The sequence below is a fragment of the Bombina bombina genome, chromosome 7 (assembly GCF_027579735.1).
Source record: "Bombina bombina isolate aBomBom1 chromosome 7, aBomBom1.pri, whole genome shotgun sequence".
In the NCBI taxonomy this organism is placed as follows: domain Eukaryota; kingdom Metazoa; phylum Chordata; class Amphibia; order Anura; family Bombinatoridae; genus Bombina; species Bombina bombina.
In genome coordinates this window covers 236337098-236359518 of record NC_069505.1, presented here as the reverse complement: position 1 = coordinate 236359518, position 22421 = coordinate 236337098, and the positions used below count along the sequence as shown (strand labels likewise).

At 39.9% G+C, this 22421-nt stretch overlaps 1 protein-coding gene across 2 annotated transcripts in view; it reads left to right on the top strand.

Moving 5' to 3' along the window:
- Positions 1-706: 706 nt before the first annotated feature.
- Positions 707-22421, top strand: part of GTF2H1 (general transcription factor IIH subunit 1) — a 173418-nt gene continuing 151703 nt past the window's right edge. Inside the window, exons 1-3 of one of the 2 annotated variants that reach the window (XM_053720664.1) lie at positions 707-834; positions 4333-4500; positions 15436-15628. In XM_053720664.1, coding sequence (XP_053576639.1) covers positions 4347-4500; positions 15436-15628 — 347 coding nt within the window. In that variant the 5' untranslated portion in view covers positions 707-834; positions 4333-4346. Of the gene's footprint in view, positions 899-4332; positions 4501-15435; positions 15629-22421 lie in introns of both variants that reach the window. The other variant, XM_053720663.1, reaches the window with a different exon arrangement.

Here is a 22421-nt window from a genome sequence, read left to right as displayed (position 1 = left end):
AAAGATGCGCTGAAAAATGCTGAAATAATAGCATAAAGAAGGGTGCTGGATTTACCTGTTAAAGTTGTGTGTGTATATATATATATATATATATATATATATATATATAATCTCTGCACCATAATAAACAGGCGGAGCTAAATTATGCTAATTATGTGGGTTTGGCAAAGTAGGCAGAACTTTAGGGCACTGGGGCAGGGCGTGTGGTAAAATTTTTCATGCAGGTAATTGATAGCTGCAAAGTGTCCCTGGAAATGTGTTTCAAATGTTGGCAACTATGCAAATATACTTTAAAATTCAGCTGGTGGAGAGAGATCTTTGTGTGCTACAGGGGTGAAGTCACTGCAGTGTTAGTGGCATTCAGAGGTAAAATTGATTTATGTTATTGGCAGCCAAGCGGACGGCATCACTGCCTGCCAAACCTGTGTAAATATATATGGTGGGGGTAAGGTGGAACTTTGGGGACGGATTTTGTGTAACCCCCATGTGTCACTAATGCTGTCACCTACAGGAGGACAGCTGGCACCCCTAAGGTCTGAATACTTTTATTATCAGTAAAGAGTCGACCCTATAGGTTTACTGCGCGTGCGCGGCCTGTACATCTCAGTGACTCTAACACTTGTGACACCGCTCAGCTACTGAGACTGCGGCGCTTACACACGTGACCGGCAGTAGCCAATCGTACGCCTCTCTTTGACAGCGCAGTCAGGAGCGGAGGTGTTTTGTCCTTTGGGGGGTTCCGTAGCTAGACAGCTCCGAGCAAAGGAAGAGGAAGCTGTGAGCAGGTCGCTGTGTGAGCATGGACACGCTGCTCGTATGCGGGTGACAGAAACGGTGCGTGACCCGGAGAAAGGATGTGCGGCTCCGGCCTGGGGTTGCAGGGCTGGGTCATACAGGGGTAAAGTGTGTGGTAGAGAGCATTGTATACACCAGGAGCTCAGCTGAGACGTGCACTGTGTATAGGGGCAGTGGAGCTGGGGAAACTGTGTATAGGGGCAGAGGAGCTGGGGGCAATGTTTATAGGAGTAGAGGAGCTGGGGGCACTGTGTATATGGGTAGAGGCGCTGGGGGCACTGTGTATAGGGGTAGAGGAGCTGGGGGCACTGTGTATAGGGACAGTTAAGTTGGGGACACTGTGTATAGGGGCAGAGTAGCTGGGTACACTGTGTATAGGGGCAGAAGAGCTTGGGGCACTGTGTATAGGGGCAGAGGAGCTAGGGGCATTGTGTATGGGGGCAGAAGAGCTGGGGGCACTGTGTATAGGGGCAGAGGAGCTGGGGGCACTGTGTATAGGGGCAGAGGAGCTGGGGGCACTGTGTATAGGGGCAGAGGAGCTGGGGGCACTGTGTATAGGGGCAGAGGAGCTGGGGGCACTGTGTATAGGGGCAGAGGAGCTGGGGGCACTGTGTATAGGGGCAGAGGATCTGGGGGCACTGTGTATAGGGGCAGAGGATCTGGGGGCACTGTGTATAGGGGCAAAGGAGCTTGTTGGGGGCACACTGTATACGGGCAGAGGAGTTGGGGCATACTGTATACGGGCAGAGGAGCTGAGGACACTGGTATACTGTGTATACGGCAGGTGAGCAGGGGGCACTGTGTATACGGGCAGAGGAGACTGGTATACTGTGTATACGGCAGGTGAGCAGGGGGCACTTTGTATACGGGCAGAGGAGACTGGTATACTGTGTATACGGCAGGTGAGCAGGGGGCACTGTGTATACGGGCAGAGGAGACTGGTATACCGTGTATACGGGTAGGTGAGCGGAGGGCACTGTGTATACGGGCAGAGGAGACTGGTATACTGTGTATACGGGCAGAGGAGACTGGTATACTGTGTATACAGGCAGAGGAGACTGGTATACTGTGTATACGGGCAGAGGAGACTGGTATACTGTGTATACGGGCAGAGGAGACTGGTATACTGTGTATACGGCAGGGGGCACTGTGTATAAGGGCAGAGGAGACTGGTATACTGTGTATACGGCAGGTGAGCAGGGGGCACTGTGTATACGGGCAGAGGAGACTGGTATACTGTGTATACGGCAGGTGAGCAGGGGGCACTGTGTATACGGGCAGAGGAGACTGGTATACTGTGTATACGGGTAGGTGAGCGGAGGGCACTGTGTATACAGGCAGAGGAGACTGGTATACTGTGTATACGGGCAGAGGAGACTAGTATACGGGCAGAGGAGACTGGTATACTGTGTATACGGGCAGAGGAGACTGGTATACTGTGTATACGGGCAGAGGAGACTGGTATACTGTGTATACGGCAGGTGAGCAGGGGGCACTTTGTATACGGGCAGAGGAGACTGGTATACTGTGTATACGGCAGGTGAGCAGGGGGCACTGTGTATACGGGCAGAGGAGACTGGTATACCGTGTATACGGGTAGGTGAGCGGAGGGCACTGTGTATACGGGCAGAGGAGACTGGTATACTGTGTATACGGGCAGAGGAGACTGGTATACTGTGTATACGGGCAGAGGAGACTGGTATACTGTGTATACGGGCAGAGGAGACTGGTATACTGTGTATACGGGCAGAGGAGACTGGTATACTGTGTATACGGCAGGGGGCACTGTGTATAAGGGCAGAGGAGACTGGTATACTGTGTATACGGCAGGTGAGCAGGGGGCACTGTGTATACGGGCAGAGGAGACTGGTATACTGTGTATACGGCAGGTGAGCAGGGGGCACTGTGTATACGGGCAGAGGAGACTGGTATACTGTGTATACGGGTAGGTGAGCGGAGGGCACTGTGTATACAGGCAGAGGAGACTGGTATACTGTGTATACGGGCAGAGGAGACTGGTATACTGTGTATACGGGCAGAGGAGACTGGTATACTGTGTATACGGGCAGAGGAGACTGGTATACTGTGTATACGGGCAGAGGAGACTGGTATACTGTGTATACGGGCAGAGGAGACTGGTATACTGTGTATACGGGCAGAGGAGACTGGTATACTGTGTATACGGCAGGTGAGCAGAGGGCACTGTGTATACAGGCAGAGGAGACTGGTATACTGTGTATATGGGCAGAGGAGAGTGGTGTACGGGCAGGTGAACAGAGGGCACTGTGTATATGGGCAGAGGAGACTGGTATACTGTGTATACGAGCAGGTGGGCTGGTTACACTGGGTATATGGGCAGATGATTATACTGGGTATACGGGCAAATCAGCTGGGGGCACTGTGTATACTTGCAGATGAGCTGGAGGCATGGTGTATACGGGCAGATGAGACTGGTATACGGGCAGGTGAGCAGGGGGCACGGTGTTTACGGGCAGATGAGACTGGTATATGGGCTGGTGAGCAGGGGGCACTGTATACGGGAGAGGAGACTGGTATACTGTGTATATGGGCAGGGGGCACTGTGTATACAAGCAGGTGGGCTGGTTACACTGTGTTTACTGGCAGAAAAGATGGGGGCACTGTGTATACTGGCAGATGAGCTGGAGACACTGGGTATATGGGCAGATGATTATACTGGGTATACGGGCAAGTCATCTGGGGGCACTGTGTATACCTGCAGATGAGCTGGGGGCACTGGGTATATGGGCAGATGATTATACTGGGTATACGAGCAAGTGAGCTGGGGGCACTGTGTATACGGGCAGATGAGACTGGTATACGGGCAGTTGAGCAGGGGAGCGCTGTGTATATGGGCAGAGGAGACTGGTATACTGTTTATACGGGCAGGTGAGCAGAGGGCACTGTGTATACAGGCAGATGAGACTGGTATACTGGGACATGAGCGCTGTGTAGCCGGGCAGGTGTGCTGGGACATGAGCGCTGTGTAGCCGGGCAGGTGTGCTGGGACATGAGCGATGTGTAGCCGAGCAGGTGCGTTGGGACATGAGCGCTGTGTAGACGGGCAGGTGAACGGCGGCTTCTGTATTGGCTTCCAAATAAGGCAAGTTATGGGTGCAGTTTGAGTATTGAAAAACAGCTGCAGTAATAAAAGATGGGAATCTAAAGTAAAGGTTGATAATATTCTGTAACCGTTTTGAGGGTTTCGGGGCAACATGTGGATGATCATTTGATATTGTTGCCTATTTGATATCCATATTACATGGACTATCATTTATGCACCCTTATCCAGACACATCGATCTGATCATCATTTTTCAGTTCCTACAATTAAATGTAATTTCTCTATACAAAATGTATTTTCCCCAGCACAGATGGTCCCCTTTTTTTTTTTTTTTTTTTTTTTTTTTTTTTTTTTGTGTTAATAAAAAGTAAGAGAAAACAATTAGTCCTGTGTTGTGGTCAGTATTGGACCTTGTTATTACACATTAAAATGTTACATTATTTTTGTCTTTAACAGCCTTCTCTGCCATCATGGCAACATCATCTGAAGAAGTCTTATTGATCGTTAAAAAGGTGCGCCAGAAAAAACAAGATGGCGCTCTTTACCTCATGGCCGAGCGCATTGCCTGGGCACCAGAGGGCAAGGACAGGTTCACAGTCAGCCACATGTACGCAGACATAAAATGTAAGTGATCTAGTGCATGTGCTGTATATAGTAGGGGATATGATCTTATTGCCAGCGCTACTGTACTGCTATTATTACATACATGTTATGGAAATGTGTATTTATTATAGGGATCAACATATTTTTTAGCATATTGCCCTGCTGATTTAACGCCTTTGGCATGAGTATGGCACGAGTAACGCACACAAACATTGTACAATACAATATTTTTACCCTGTAAGGGCCTCAAACCTTTATCTCTGATTTCACTTATTCATTGTAGGGTTTAACCTTTTGATTGACGTAAAAATGTGAGCTAGTGATTTAACCCTTTACTGCCCAGAATACATATGGACAATCAAGTGGTTAAATTACTGCTGGGTAGCAAATTTTGAGCAAGCGATTTTAACACCTTGATTATACTGAATACATGCAGTTTGAAACCTTTAGTATCCTCCTTACCTTGAAAGGTTTTGGACTGAAGTTGAAAGAATCAGTAAAGTATACAATACTTTTTTATATATATCTATATCTATATCTATCTATATATCCAAACAATTTCCAGTTCAGCCCACCAAGAGACAGCAGCCTGGGTGCAAATATAAGTAGTATATGTAACAGAAACAGATGCACTCTCAGGGCTTCCACAAAATCCTTTTAATGGAACGTTTTCGGGGTTGACAACCCCTTCATCAGCATTAACTCATAAACAAACATCAAACAATTTATAGTGTTTCTAACAGTATCTCACCAAACAAGTGTTACTCCAAAAGTGCGCCAAAAATCGTGTGTGGAACGCATCTTGCGTTCCACTGTGATAATGCCTACCGGAAATGATATTGTCTCACTTCCGGTTTCACGGCATAAGAATATTCAGCTTACAAACAGTGTTGTGTATTTTGTCATCATATACTAACTCTTACATAGTAATGTATCGTGTACTAAGTAAGCAAGTGCTAATGTACCTTTAGGTATATTGAAAAGCTGCCTAAGATCGCCGTGATATTAGCTCTAATCGGCTGATCGAGTGTCATCGTGTATATAGATCATCATAGCAACTGTTGCTATGGTTATAGTCAACAATCATAAATCGTGTTTTAACACTGTGGTAAATCACATAGTGCAACACACCTATATATGTGATTAGAAGTGATAAACATTCTGAGTCACCTTCATGCATAAATATAAACAGTAATATATGTACATAAATAAATATAAGTTTAAATTTAAATACAACAAAGTGGTGATTCTTGCTGTGCTTGTTATCAATAAATATAATAATGTGGAATGACTGCAAATATTAAGTGGGCTCTTTGCTAGTAGTATACCCACAGAATCTGTTTTGACGATATGTAAATACGTTTTCAAGTGGAAGAATGGGAAGAATGGTAATGTGCTATAATAAATTGGGCATAAATCTATTTCACATTACCCATATGCTGTAAGTATATCAGTACTACAATTCGTCTTTATATTTATGACCATGTACAAGTACTGAGCCCAATAGAGATATTCACCTAATTATACAGTGAACTCTCAAAGAGACATAAATTATCAAGTTGATACTGGGAAAGGTATATGTGATTATATCAATATTCATAATCCAACCTTTAAAGGGATATCACAATTTGTCTGACAGAAATGCCTTATCACCTGTTCTAAGACTATGCTTAATGATGTATAGGAATATATCTTAGTTACATCTGATGTATATTTCTCCTTATCACGTATATATAGAAAGATAAATAAGGCCAACTTTATAAGTGACCAAGTATGAAACAGAGATAGTCCATCTTGTTATTCCTTCATGTTTAGAGGTAATTTAATGAATCCCCACAGTAAGGTCTAAGGTGCATAAGTAGGTAATTCTACCTCAGGGACCAGGCTTCCACAACCAAGGTGGGGGGTGTCCCCTCCACCCGGATGTGTCGTAAGCGACCAGCTATCATTGTTCATAGGAGCAATGGAGCTGGAAGCTACACGTAGCCACAATGACCTTGGGTTGTTCCCCAAGCATGTAGCACTATCTTATGGGATCAGATAAGATTTTTGAAATCTGGGGTGGTATTTAATCCACCTGGATGTATAGTTCCAAGTTTGAAGATCCACTGGGCTTCACGTTTAAGCAATGTCTTGCTCCAATCCCCTCCCCGGTCCAATGGGGGTATGTGGTCAATGAGGATGTAACGTATGGAAGAAACAGCGTGACCTTGTTTAGCACAATGGCGTGCGACAGGCTGTTCGGAGTCTCCCTGTTTCAGTGCAGATCTTATTGCATGCCTGTGATTTGCCATTCGTTCACGTAACGTGCCTGTAGTCTTGCCCACATAAAAGCACGAACATGGGCAGAAGAGGAGGTACACTACGTGTGTGGTGGTACACGTAATGGAGTGTTTAATCACATATCTCCTGTTAGTGTGTGGGTGATGAAAGGTTTTGGTACTAACCAGGCCATTACACGTTGTACAGCCCAAGCATCTGTAAGATCCTTTGATGTTTATTGTGGCCCCTGTGGTGTAGCTAGATTTCTGATCAGTGCGCATTAAGAGATCCTTAAGGTTGGTACCCCTCTTAAAACCCACCATAGGTTGTAACTGACGGGTAAATGTTAATTTTGGATCAGACGCCATTATGGGCCAGTGCTGATGTAAAATGCGTCCCGTGTTCTTGGTGGTTGGAGTGAATGTAGTAGACATAATTAGTTTATTGCTCGTGTCTCTTTTTAATGTAGGCTTAATCAGTTCATCTTGAGTAAGTGAGGATGCTGTGATCATGTTGTCTTGGATAATCAAGGATTTATAGCCCCTTTCACGGAATCTCTCTCCCACTCCTGTCAGTTGGGAGATCCCAGTATCCATCTCTGAATTATTTCTCATTGTTCTTATGAACTGAGACTTGACTATGCCCTTTAAAAGGGCAGGAGGGTGACAGCTGTCTGCTCTCAGTATGGAATTACGGTCAGTTTGTTTATGATATAAGGTAGTACCCAATTGGTGTGCCTTTTTAAAGACCGTCAGATCCAGAAAGTTGATAGTCTGTCTATCAACAGTCATCTTGAATTTTACATTACTGGTGGCCATGTTGTATTTCTCAAACCAAGTTTGTAGGTCCTCCATGGTCCCCCGCCACACCACAAAAATGTCGTCAATATATCTGTAATAGCATACTACTGACAAATTGTTAGTGCGCCACAGATATAGATTTTCAATGGCCGTACCAGCTGTTTGCAAATAGAACTTACTTTCAAATCTAAATTAATTTTTATACATATATATTCAGTTTTTCAAACCAAAACCTTAATAGGAAAATACATTTCTTTTTTAGAACACGATGAGTCCATGGATCATCTTAATTACTAATGGGATATTCACCTCCTGGTCAGCAGGAGAAGGCAAAGAGCACCACAGCAGAGCTGTTAAATAGCTCTTCCCTTCCCTCCCACCCCAGTCATTCTCTTTGCCTACGTTAGTGATAGGAAGAGGTAAAGTGAGGTGTTAGATTAGATTCTTCAATCAAGAGTTTATTATTTTTAAAGTAGTGCCAGAGTGTGCTGCTTTGTCCTAGGGTGTAACCGTAGTCCATATCAGTCTCTACAGTAGAGCTTTGGTGGTTTTAGAGCAATGGGAACTTGTGGGACATAATTCTCACTGTGCTTCCCATATACTGATGCTGCCCTTACACGGAAAACCTGAGGGCTATTTACTCAGGACTTTCGTTTACTTGCCGGTCCATGGGAGGGAGAGGACCTCCTAAACCTGGGAACTGCCTTGCTGCCAGGCAGAAGATGAGGTAAGTGCTGACTTTATTTCTGGGGGTATAAGTAGACAACTCAGAAAAAGTTTGGGCACTTTAATTCTTTACAGACCTCATTGTGAAGGAGATAGATGTCCTAGTGTATTAAGGGACACAAACAGGGCAGCTTGGATGCAGGCACTGGGGCTATAGGCGGCAGTTTTGATGCATGCACTATGGCTAAAATGTATCAGGTGACATCTTTTCTCCCGGCGGTTTCATGTCTAATATAACTGACCGGGAGATTACATATTTTAAACAATGAGCAGAGAGGCGCTCAGTGTGAGGGTGTTACACGGTAACTTTTTAGCCAGCAGCTATCTGACAAAGAGGAAGCTGATAGTCTGCTTATGGTTCCCTCGGGCTTATTTTGTAACTAATAATGGCGACCGGGTACTGCATATTCAAACGCCCATGATGGGCGGAGCCTGTGTGGCGCCAAATTGGTTGCGCGCCTTCTTCTTTAGTACTTCCGGTTATCGGAAGACAGGGGTAGATGTCTGCGCTTGGGGTTATGTACTGAACACTTAGTCATTTAGCGAAGCGCACCCCTTGTGGGATTACTACTGCTCACAGAAGTGGATGAGAGCGAGAATATGCCTAAATGTATGTTAGCTCCTGACTTATCAGTGTCAGCTCAGTGCTGAAGTTTCTAGCTACATCGCTTTTTACATAAAGACAGACTTTAGGTCACAGTGGTTCCGTTTAGAAAACGCTTCCACTGACTCAATTTGTGCACAAAGGCTAACATACACCTCAGCTGGATTTAGCTGAGGTATAGAGGTTTTTTTATAATTCTCTTATACCTTCTCAGCCATATCTGCCCACAGTAAAGTTTAAAAAAAAAAAAAAAAAGTAACTGTTTTAAATTTAAAGAGACAGTAACAGTTTTTTATGTGTAAAAAAAAAATAAGTCTTTACAGGATTAATCATTTTTTATTTGTTCCCTATGTTGTTAGAGAAATAAAGAATTTTCTCTTTACTATTTAAGAGACAGTAACGATTCTTTATGTGTTACAAAAGTTAAGACTTTTGATTGATCATTTTTTATCTGTTTTCTATGTTGTGAGAGAACTGCCACTTACATAAAAAAGTTTCTCTTTAAGATTAAAGAGACAGTAACCATTTTTATATAGCCATCTCATACAGTGCCCTGCATTTTTTCCTCACAAATTCCACCTGGTATTCCTTATCTAGACATTGCTTCCTAAGATCGTTGGAGCGATCTTTGATACGTTGTCTGTGTTTTTCCCATGATACGGGAAAACACTTGAGGATTGGTATTTAAATAGCTATTCCGAATTTTCTTCTTTGAAGCCTGAAGAGGAGGATTCTTCGGTGGTATTTAGGGGGAAAATCTCAGACTCTGTGTACTTCCTTTGCTTGATACTGAAGTGTAAAGTTTAAATTTGAACACCTCCGTTTGTTACTTTGGGAGGTCCCGGCGTATTCAGTCCTAATAAGTCCAGTAACCTTTACAAGGATGATTAAAAGGTTAGGGAGAAATTGGGTCCCCCCCTTTTTTCCCAGTGATAGCAGACTCTATCAAGGAGTCTTGTCAATGGTACCCAGGGATTGGGTGTATGTCAGAGTTGCCACAGGACCGCAGAGTGTTAGAGGATAGATATTGGTCTGCGGATGCCTCATCTGAGTATAGACTTTTTGTGATTCCCTACAAGGGAAAGACCTTGTTTGGACCTGTTTTAACGGAAATTCTCTCTGATATTTCGAGAGGTAAGGGTCATTCCTTCCCTCCGGATAAGAAAGCAGTTGTCAGTATAGTTTAGTTCCTTTTGATCTTTCACAGGAAGTTGTTCAACTCTTTCTTTCAAGCAGGAGCTGTCCAAACTTTACTGTTGACCCTGTCAAGCTTGGAATAGGTTAAAGCAATCCAAGAATCTTGCTGGTGCATCAAAGTCAGCATGACAGGCCTGTCCCCAATCCAGGGTGATTTGATATCCCAGGGATACAAAATAGAGTTCAGGACTTTTTCTCCCAGGGACAGGTTTTTGTTTTCAAGATTATCTGCAGTAGAAGAGAGGAGTTCTTACTCTGCGTAGGAGACCTCTCTGGCATGGGAGTGATAGTTCCTGTTTGGTTTCAGGACCAGGGTCTGGGATTTTTATTCCAACTTGTTCGTGGTTCCCAAATAAGAGGGAGCCGTCAGACCTATTTTAGATCTCAAAGGTCTAAACAAATTTTTCAGAGTACTGTCCTCAGATGGAAACTATTCGTTCCATTCTACCTTTGATCCAAGAAGGTAAATTTCTATCAACCTTGGAATTAAAGGAAGCATATCTGCATGTTCCTATTCACAGGGATCATCACACGTTTCTAAGGTTTGCCTTCCTAGACAAACACTGCCGATTTGTGGCTCTTCCCTTCGGTCTTGCCACATCCCCCAGAATTTTATCAAGGGTTCTGGGATCACTGTTGACGGTGCTTTGGTTAAGGGGCATTGCATTGGTGCCCTATCTGGACGACATCCTAGTCCAGGCGCTATCCTTACATCAAGCAAGATCCTTATCCTTCCTGTGGATTCACGAGTGGATGGTAAATTTGGGAGAGCGTTCCTTAGTTCCAAAGACAAGGGTTACTTCTGTCAGAAACATCTTCATTGATAGGGAATCTATTAAGTTTCCCAAGAAGTCTGGAAATCAAAGATTTTCGATTCTTGTTTTGCCCTTCAGTCCACTCCGCGGCCATCAGTGGCTCAGTGCATGGAGTTAATCGGGCTGATGGTAGCGGCAGTGGACATCATCCAGTTTGCTCGGTTCCATCTCGGATCTCTGCGTGTTCAGGCAATGGAACTGAGATTATGCGGATTTGTCAACTAGAATACTACTGGAGCAGGAGACAAGGGATTCTTTTCAATGCTGGTTATCTCTGGATTATCTTTCCCAGGGAACCTGCTTTCGCAGACCATCTTGGGCAATTGTGTCAACAGACGTCAGCCTTCTGGGGGGGGGGGAGCAGTCTGAGGTTCCCTAATGTCCCAGGGAGTGTGGACTCAGTCGGAGTCTGTTCTTCCTATAAACTTCCTGGAGCTGAGAGCGATCTTCAATGCTCTTCTGGCCTGGCCTCCGTTAGCCTTGGTCCAGTTTATCAGGTTCCAGTCGGACAACATAACTTCAGTGAACTTACATCAATCATCAGGGAGGAACGAGGAGTTCCTTAGCGATGACAGAGGTAACCAAGATAATTCAGTGGGTGGAGGCCCATTCTTGTTGCCTGTCGGCGATCCACATCTCAGGGGTGGACAACTGGGAGGCGGACTTTCTGAGCAGGCAGACCTTTCCTCCGGAGTGGGAATTCCATCCGGAAGTGTTCTCCAGCCTGATTCTCAGGTGGGGCCAAACAAGTTGGCCAATTCCTATTTTATAGTACCTTAGCGATGTAGTTTTTATGAATTTAATGAGCTGAGTATTCCTTGAAGTGTCTTGTTTTCTATATTTGTCCCTCTAATCTCTATATGGTAGATTATATCTATGTACAATGTGTAATGTGTGGATATATGCCACTATAAGCTCGTATGATTAAAGAATTTTTCTTTTATTTCACAATGATTAAAAATGGATATATATATATATATATATATATATATATATATATATATATATATATATATATATATATATATATATGTATATATATATGTGTATATATATATATATATATATATATATATATATATATATATATCTATCTCTCTCAAATCAAATTCTGTTCGAAGTAATAAAATGAATAAAATCTTTACAGACACCGATGTCTACTATGGCTTTATAAAATTGTGATTATTAATATATGCAAAATACAGTTGGTACACTTTTGCCTTCTCTTCAAGCAATAAATATGTATAAATTATGCAAAACAGGATATATACATTATATAGTATTTCTTATCGCTATATATGATCATTTATCTTTAAACACATTTATATAAATGAACCAGCTCTACAGAAAAGGTGGATGGTTATAAGATCGTCTTTAGCTTGAAGTGTCTTTCAGGTATTATTTTAATAAACAGGCTTCTCCCCGTATATATATATACCTTTTTTATCTTTTATAACCGTTTTAACTCGGTAGATATTTCGTTGATAAAAAAGGTATATATACGGGGAGAAGCCTGTTTATTAAAATAATACCTGAAAGACACTTCAAGCTAAAGACAATCTTATAACCATCCACCTTTTCTGTAGAGCTGGTTCATTTATATAAATGTGTTTAAAGATAAATGATCATATATAGCGATAAGAAATACTATATAATGTATATATCCTGTTTTGCATAATTTATACATATTTATTGCTTGAAGAGAAGGCAAAAGTGTACCAACTGTATTTTGCATATTTTAATAATCGCAATTTTATAAAGCCATAGTAGACACCGGTGTCTGTAAAGATTTTATTCGTTTTATTACTTCTAACAGAATTTAATTTGATATTTTGATATATATATATATATATATATATATATATATATATATATATATATATATATATATATATATATATATATATATATATATATATATATATATATATATATATATATATATATATATATATATATATATATATATATATATATATATATATATATATATATATATATACCATTTTTAATCATTGTGAAATAAAAGAAAAATTCTTTAATCATACAAGCTTATAGTGGCATATATCCACACATTGTACATAGATATAATCTACCATATAGAGATTAGAGGGACAAATATAGAAAACAAGACACTTCAAGGAATACTCAGCTCATTAAATTCATAAAAACTACATCGCTAAGGTACTATAAAATAGGAATTGGCCACCTTAATTTACACAATAAATTCATAAACCGGAGGGATTAGTTTATCTAAAGGTGAGCAACATTCCTTATTGAATTGGACAAGTATTCAAAAATTTTCTAGACATGATTCTCAGGTGGGGTCAGCCGGAATTAGATCTCATGGCATCTCGACAGAATGCCAAACTCCTGAGATACGGGTCGAGGTCCAGGGACCCCCAGGCGGAGCTGATAGATGCTCTGGTGGTTCCTTGGACCTTCAGTCTAGCATACCTATTTCCTCTGTTTGCTCTTCTTCCTCGGGTCATTGCTCGGATCAAGCAGGAGAGGGCATTGGTGATCCTCATTGCACCGGCTTGGCCTCGCAGGATTCGGTATGCGGATCTGGTGGACATGTCATCTCTGCCACCTTGGAGACTTCCATTGCGGAAGGCCCTTCTAATTCAAGGGCCCTTCACCCAAATCTAGTTTCTCTGAAGCTGACTGCTTGGAGATTGGACGCTTAATTTTATCCAAGCGGGGGTTTTCTGACTCGGTCATAGAGACCATGATTCAGGCTCATAAACCTGTAACTAAAAAGATTTTCCTTAAGATATGGCGTAAATATCTCAATTGGTGCGAATCCAAGGCTTACTCATGGAGTAGCGTTAGGATTCCTAGAATTTTGTCTTTTCTCCAAGAGGGTTTGGAGAAGGGTTTATCGTCAAGTTCCCTAAAGGGTCAAATCTCTGCTTTGTCTATTTTGTTTCACAAACGTCTGACGGCTGTCCCAGATGTACAATCATTTTGTCAGGATCAGGCCTGTGTTCAAACCAGTTACTCCTCCATGGAGTCTGAATTTAGTTTGAGCCTATGCATTCCTTAGATATTAAATTTGTTATCTTGGAGTGTTCTATTTCTTGTTGCTTTTTCTTCTGCTTGGAGAAGTGCCAGAGCTCTCAACATTACAGTGTGAGTCTCCTTATCTTATTTTTATTCAGATGAGGTAATTTTTACGTACTACATTGGGATTTCTCCTTAAGGTTGTTTCTGATTGGAACATTAATCAGGAGATTGTTGTTCCTTCCTTGTGTCCCAATCCTTCGTCTCAAAAGGAAAGACTTCTGCACAATTTGGACGTGGTCCGTGAGTTAAAGTTTTACCTGCAGGCGACTAAGGACTTTTGTCAGTCTTCTTCTTTGTTTGTGGTTTTCTCAGGGAAACGCAAGGAACAGAAAGCGGCGACTACTTATCTTTTCATTTTGGTTGAAGATTATCATACGTTTTGCATATGAAACTGCTGGACAACAGCCTCCTGAGAGAGTGACGGCTCATTCCACTAGGGCTGCTGCTTCCTCATGGGCATTCAAAAATGAAGCTTCTGTGGAACAGATTTGCAAGGCTGCAACTTTGTCCTCTCTTCTCATTTTTTCAAAGTTCTACAAATTTGATACTTTTTCCTCGGCTGAGGCTGTTTTTGGGAGAAAGGTTCTTCAAGCAGTGGTGCCTTCCGTTTATGGTCCCTATCTTGTCCCTACAATATCATCTGTGTACTCTAGCTTGGGTATTGAATCCCATTAGTAATTAAGATGATCCGTGGACTCATCATGTCTTAAGAAAATTTATGCTTACCTGATAATTGTATTTCTTTTTTTGACACGATAAGTCCACGGCCCGCCCTGTTCTTGTAGACAGGTTGTGGGTTATGTAAACTTCAGACACCTCTGCACCTTGGCTTTTCCTTTCTCTTCCTAACTTCGTTCGAATGACTGGAGTGGGAGGGAAGGGAGGAGCTATTTAACAGCTCTGCTGTGGTCCTATTTGCCTCTTCCTGCTGACCAGGAGGTGACTATCCCATTAGTAATTAAGATGATCCGTGAACTCATTGTGTCAAAAAAGAAATACATTTTATCAGGTAAGCATACATTTTATTTTATATTATTCATGTTTTCATTGACTGCTTAAATATCTTTCACAATAACACTTGCCCCCTAATGAAATATTCCTCCAATTATGCATTATTTTTGCCTAATAATCCGATCTGCGCGTTCTTGCGCAGTTTGGAATTAACAGTCATGCAATAGCCAGTTGAATTATCTGTCATACGTACGGTCTCTGAAACCACTGATGTCAGCGGCTTTGACAAAGTGCATATGTGTAGGTCCCGTGCACACGCACTAATAGTTTCTACCTAGGTAGCCTCACTGATTTAAGGTGAACATTTTAAGCAGTGAATTAAGAAAACACATAGAAAATTGCAACAGGAAGGTAATTTAGAAAATGTTCTGTGCTTCAACGTTACTTAGCTGAAATAAGAGATGTAACACTATATATGTTTATAAGTCATTTCTAATTATTTTAAACCTTAGTTATTTATTTTTAATTATAGGTCAGAAAATCAGCCCAGATGGCAAAGCTAAAGTACAACTTCAGCTTGTTCTCCACGCAGGAGACTCCACCAACTTCCACTTCTCTAACGAAAGCACAGCAATAAAAGAGCGAGACGCGGTCAAGGAGTTGCTGCAGCAGCTGCTCCCCAAGTTTAAGCGGAAAGCCAATAAAGAGCTGGAAGAAAAGAACAGGTAGATGAAGGAAGGACACGTACGGTCAAGCTCTTTTTGTCATTGTTGTTCTGAATTTCTATATTTCTTGGCTTACCCGAGTAGCACTCGCTGACAAAGATGTGTAAACATACAAGGCATACATTCAATAGGGTTTTTTCTGTCTTTATGGACTAGGCCACTGGTTTTCAAACCTGTCCTCAGGCTTCCCTAACAGGTAAGATTTCCAGGATTACCTTGGGTGAGAGCAGGTAAAATAACTAGGTTTTTATAATCAGCTGATTATTTCACCTGTGCTCCAGATTTTAAAGGTGCATAAAATTACAATAGGAAAATGCTCTACTGGTCTGAAACAGAACATAGCCGCATGGACAGTTGGGGCAGTATATGTGTAAAGCTGCCATTCACCAGTTGTGTACTGCTCATTTCTGCTCCTGTGTTGGCTTTAACTATGTGTTTAATCTTTTCATTTTGTTTAAAGACACAGTTATAGGCAAGCATTGGTGCAATAAAAATGTTTAGAAGGTTTTTTTTGTTCTGTGTCCCTTTAACAAGATTCAGAACCTTATTCCCTCATATCATGTATAAATACTAGAGCTAGTATTAAAGGACCAGTCAACACAGCACAAAACCAAAATAAATATACAGCCACATAGATGATCAAGTTTGTAATGTACTAGGCGATAAGCCTGCCCAGAGGGCAGTCTATTTATTTTTTTAAACTTCAGATGTAGCAACACCCTATTTTGTAAGAAATATGTTTTATATATATATATATAAAACAGGCTATAAAAGAGGAAGTCACTCACAGGGTCTTGAATATAATCCAACAAGTCTTTATTGACGTTTCGGGTGTTTATCATTATGCTGTTTTGATAAAGGGGTAACACCCGAAACGTCAAAGACTTGGTGGATTATATTCAAGACCCTGTGAGTGACTTCCTCTTTCATAGCATATATATATATATATATATATATATATATATATATATATATATATATATATATATATATATATATATATAGCAACACCATATTTGGTCACAATTATTTTATATATAATAAACTACATATATAATGAGACCCTATTTGGTCACACTTATTTTATATATAATAAACTACAGATATAACACCCTATTTGGTCACACTTATTTTATATATAATAAACTACAGATATAGCGACGCCCTATTTGGTCACACTTATTTTATATATAATAAACTACAGATATAGCGACGCCCTATTTGGTCACACTTATTTTATATATAATAAACTACAGATATAGCGACGCCCTATTTGGTCACTTATTTTATATATAATAAACTACAGATATAGCAACGCCCTATTCGGTCACACTTATATATAATAAACTACAGATATAGGGACACTATTTGGTCACACTTATTATATATATATATAATAAACTACAGATATAGTGACACCCTATTCGGTCACACTTATTTTATATATATATATAATAAACTACAGATATAGTGACACCCTATTCGGTCACACTTATTTTATATATAATAAACTACAGGTATAGCAACACCCTATTTGGACAAACTACCGTCCTAAATATATCCAAAATTGCTGCTCTTCAAATGATGTCTACTTTGAGTATATTTCTTTGTACACAACATTTTTAGTAAAACAGGCATCACTTCCAGTTAATAAGTAGCCTTGTTCTTGTCCGTCTATGACCTTAACTTTTACATCTGCAGAGCTTTTTACGCGAGAGAAAGCTACATACAGCTGTCCATGACTAAAAACTGGCTCTGGCAAATAGATGCCAACTCTATCTAAAGTTTGTCCTTGAGACTTGTTAATGGTCATAGCAAAAGCCAATATAACTGGAAATTGTCTTCTTCGTAATACAAAAGGAAGTTCTGTATTACTTGGGGCTAAGTCTATTCGAGGAATAAAGACAGTTTGCCCTTCAGCTGTACCTGTTAATACTTGTGCAATAATTACATTTTAATGCAAAGCTTTTGCAACCAATCTGGTACCATTACAAAGGTTTTGCAATTTTAAGATTGAGTTTATGAACTGGCATTCCAGAAGAAGCCAATTCTTTTAAAAACTCAACTGGATAATTATCCCTATCTTCCTGTGATTCATCATCAATAGAATCAGTGCTTAAGTATGTAGAGGTCTCACCTTCTAACAAACTAAGAACTTCTTCATTGATCTTGTCAACATCACTATTTTTTGGACATACAATTGCCATTTTGGCAAACTTAAAAGCATCAGAATCTTTTAAGTGTTCACCAAAAATCTCCTTTACAATGGAGTCTTTGCAGATCATTTGATATGGAATTTCAAAGATGTCTTCATGAGTCATGCTCGTTTGTTAATATTCCATCTCCAAGCTTTAAAAGCCAAGAGCTAAACTCAGGATCAACAGATCTTACATTATTATTATAAATAGGGAGAAAATAAGGAAAAGTAGTCCTTATAAAAAGATAGGGAATTCAGCACTCTCATATACACATTTAAAGAGACAGAGATAAATATCTCAAGGTATCAACCTAAGTATTAAGATAAATAGAGCAGAGTGTGGAGCCAGGTGGAAACCCAGAATAAAGACTTGACAACTAGCATGCTTGCAAGGCACTCATAATTTTATTATTTACAAAAAGCAACAAAATTCTTAGTTAAGGTCATGTGACCATAAAGGTAATTTGAAACAAAATGTAATCAAAAATATGAGCCCTGAGGAGTCCCTGCTACCCATTGGGATGAAACACGTGTAGGCAGTTGTAACAGCTGATTGCTTTGATGAGACACCTGTCTTTTGGAAATTCCTACTACACCTCAAAGAATTGCAGCTTGCTGGAGTGATTCATTACATTGTTTTGCATCTTGTGCAACACAGGAACATTCACCGGATTTGCAGCTTCTTACCAAGGATTCTGTGCTTGATTTACATCGCAAAGTCTGTGAGTGCATGCTATGACTGTGTTGCCTGTGGATGCCTGTTTTCAACAGATTTGGAAGGACTTCCTTTAAATTGTGATGTGTTCATGCTAAATGCTGCTGCTTTACTAATATCCTGTTTGTCAGAAGTTATGCAAAATTTACTATACAATACCCATATTTAAAACACATAGATCCTATATTTATATCATGACAGTACTGACCCTTAACTTTGGGACTGTCCTCTGATGTTGGTGTTGTGTTTTAAGACTTGGTATAGTTGCATGCTGCATATGGTTGTGCAAAGCTTTTTCCTGTGTTTATATTTCACTCCAAATTGAAAAATATGCATTCTAAAGTATTCTTGTGATTGTATTATTCTGGCTCAATGTTTATGTGAACTGCATAGATCCTCATTATATTATGACAACATTACCCTTATATTACTCTTTCTTTTGGGGTTGTCCTCTAATAGAGGTGTTGCATTGTCACTATTATATTTAGCCATTCATTTTTTAAACACATTATTTTCCTATGAGATGTCTCACTTAGCTTTTTAGCTCATATTTTTTATTAAATTTTGTTTCAAATTACCTTTATGGTCACATGACCTTTTACTAAGAATTTTGTTGGTTTTTGTAAATAATAAAATTATGAGTGCCTTGCAAGCATGCTAGTTGTCAAGTCTTTATTCTGGGTTTCCACCTGGCTCCACACTCTGCTCTATTTATCTTAATACTTAGGTTGATACCTTGAGATATTTATCTCTGTCTCTTTAAATGTGTATATGAGAGTGCTGAATTCCCTATCTTTTTATAAGGACTACTTTTCCTTATTTTATCCCTATTTATAATAGTTTGCAATACTTATATAGGGTCTGCACCTCTAGTTTGATATTACTACACAGAGCTAAAATATTGGTAAATGGCTCCCTTATCTCCATTTTTTTATAGATCTTACATTATTAGTCGGCTTCAAAAGCTTAAAACGTATGCCAGAGTGGATTGAATTTTATGCTGACTTCAACTATAGCTGATCTACTTCCATGTGCAACAACAGGAAGAGTTTGAAATCACCACCGAGAAGAATTTTTACCTCCAAAAGGTTTGTTGTTATTCATCAACTCTTGAAGGAGTTTGTTGACGCATCTAAGTGCATCACTGGGAAGACAAGGTACATTCATCCCAAATAATAAACTTTGCAGTACGGATCATTTGCACATCATTAGGTTTGCCTAATGGAAGAGGTTGAAGTATCCAACAAAGGAACTGGAAACTTAAACTGCGAGTGGTATGTTCGTCCACCTTCAAGCAAATTTCCCGGAATATCTGTTGAAGCACATGGTAATGCTACCTCACTATTTCCTCTAAATGTTCTCAACAAAGTATTGTATAGGACAGGTAGGTTTTACCACTACCACCGGGACCATCAAAGAAATAACACCTTTGTGGTAAAGTGTCATTTTCTGATGCAGCAATGATTTCTTCAAAACTTTCTCTTAGGTCATTACAAGCTGCCTTCATTTGGACTCCAGTATAACTTTCAAAAGAAGCATCATGGAGGTCTCTGGAATTTTCTGGTAAATTGTTTGGAGGATTTGGTAAACCAAAATCCTGACATTTTTTGCCATTAACAATCAAGATATCCTGAATATCTAAGTGCATAATATAAACAACTTTGACACTCTGGTGTGTGTGACTAGAGTGTCTTGAAAAGTCTTCAAAGAGTTTTTCTTTGTACTTTTCAAAACGCTCTTTAGCATTTGGTGGAGATGCTAAAGCACAAATATGAGCAAAAAGCTCTCGAAGCAGTCGAGGCATCATTTCACTTGTTGGTCATAATCTTCAAAAAGACAGCGTTTTTGAGCTGCCTCTTTAAATGTGTAAAATTAAATACAATCAACTGTTCGGATATCTTCAAAAGAAGTTGCTCCTTTAACATGGAGTAAAAGCAATCGTAAACAAAATCTCTCAACTTCTGAAGTTAAAGTTACAGAGTACATGTGACCAATAGTGTTGTTTGCTCGATCTTGTACTCCTTTTTTTTTTTTTTTCCATTTTGGTGTCTTTTGATGAAAAACAAAATGCTGAGGAATATCATTGTAAAGATATGCATGAACTTAAAAATCTTCTTGGTTTATGTTAAACAAGCAGTCAAAGTTGTGTCTCTTAATTGCGTTCTTTCTACAGCAGTTTCAATATTATCTTCAGTAAAATATACTGACTGTTCTCCAGGAAGGTGAACTTGTAGTCGCATGAAGGTATGCGATTGATGGTGCATATGAAAACCAAAAAGCCGCCATGCTGCTTCTGGAGCACTGACATATCTGGAATCCATAAATGAAGTTATCTCATCATGAAGAAGTTTCATGTTCTATAATTGAAATATTAGCACAGTCATGCCCTTTATAAATATATTTGAATATGTACTTTATATTTTTTATGGAAGCACAGCTTTCTATATTAATACGGCAGCTGTATTTTAATGTCAAGTATGGGTTGTATCGTACAACCCAAGAGTTATCAATTTCTTTACCATTGATTTCAATTGAAACACTTTTTCTGCTTCTCTTGTAACGTGGATAACCATCTACATTCATCAAAGTTTCTTCCTGGAAGGATTGGAAATTGCTTAGAGCACACCCCATCAACCATACATGGAGATCTTAGATTATGCTCCCCACAGGGCCCATGTATCATGTGCTTGGTAACAATTGCATGTAACCGGGGATTGACTTGAATATCGGGTATTTCTGCAGAAATAAAGCTACCAATTACTTCAGCATTTTTAGGCTTATCTTCTGCAGATAAAATAAGCAAAATATGTGCATGAGGTAATCCACGTTTCTGAAATTCAATAAAATGAACTTTGGCAGCTGGTTAACCCAAAACATGTTTGTTTGTGATATCATCAAGAAGTCCTTGAATTTTTAAATGAAAAACTCTTGCCACTAAATCAGGAAGAAATTCAACTGTTTGACCTTCTTTCAGATTAACAATTTCAGACCATTTTGGGTTATATGTCATGGTTATGAAAAAAATCAGACTTCCCATACTTTCTAACAATAGCCATGGCATCTTAGTAATTCTGTACTATGTTTCTTGGACTACCTTGGAATGTAGATGGAAGTATAACTGCTTTGAATGGAAGTAAGTCCTGGTCTGCAGCTACACTTTGAAGATGTTCCATGAGACCTGTATACTTTTCAACCCTCAATTTTGACTTATTTTGTCTAACATTACCTTCTATCTTAACATATGCATCTACAAAGTACTGCTGAGTCAATTTGCCAGCACTTCGAAATGGGTTAAACTCGTCTCGGATGGAAAGTATGTACCCATAAAATTGCATTTGTGTGACCCTTTCTCTTGGCTTTGCTAAGGACTGAGTTCTTATATGTCTAAAAGTAGTAGGGTTGTAATTAAGTTTCATTTTAGGTGACCAACTTTGTTCCCCAAAAGGGAAAAGAAGTGGATACAACACTAGCTCCACATTTGAATCTAAAATACTTAACCTTTCAGTTTATTTTTCCATTGTTAGGACTTCGACAATGAATAATAAGATCTCGCTGAAGAGGAGGTTCACCGTCTGCATTTTGAGAAATAGCTACCTCATTACACCGAGGAGCATTATATCTACGTTTATCGTTTTTACGATCTTGTACAATTGCTATTGTCACAGTTGCAGGTGTAACACCATTCCGAGATGCATCTTCTAAACATTCCTGTTCTACTTCATACAACATTGTACATGCTTCAGCAAAAGGATTGTTTAAAGCTATAAAAGAAATTAACTCCGTCATTAATTCAGGGTTGCATTTTGCATTTTCATTAATCATAAGGCGCTGTTGTGCAGCCTCATCAGGATAAAGAATATATAGTTGTGCAAACTTCCTAT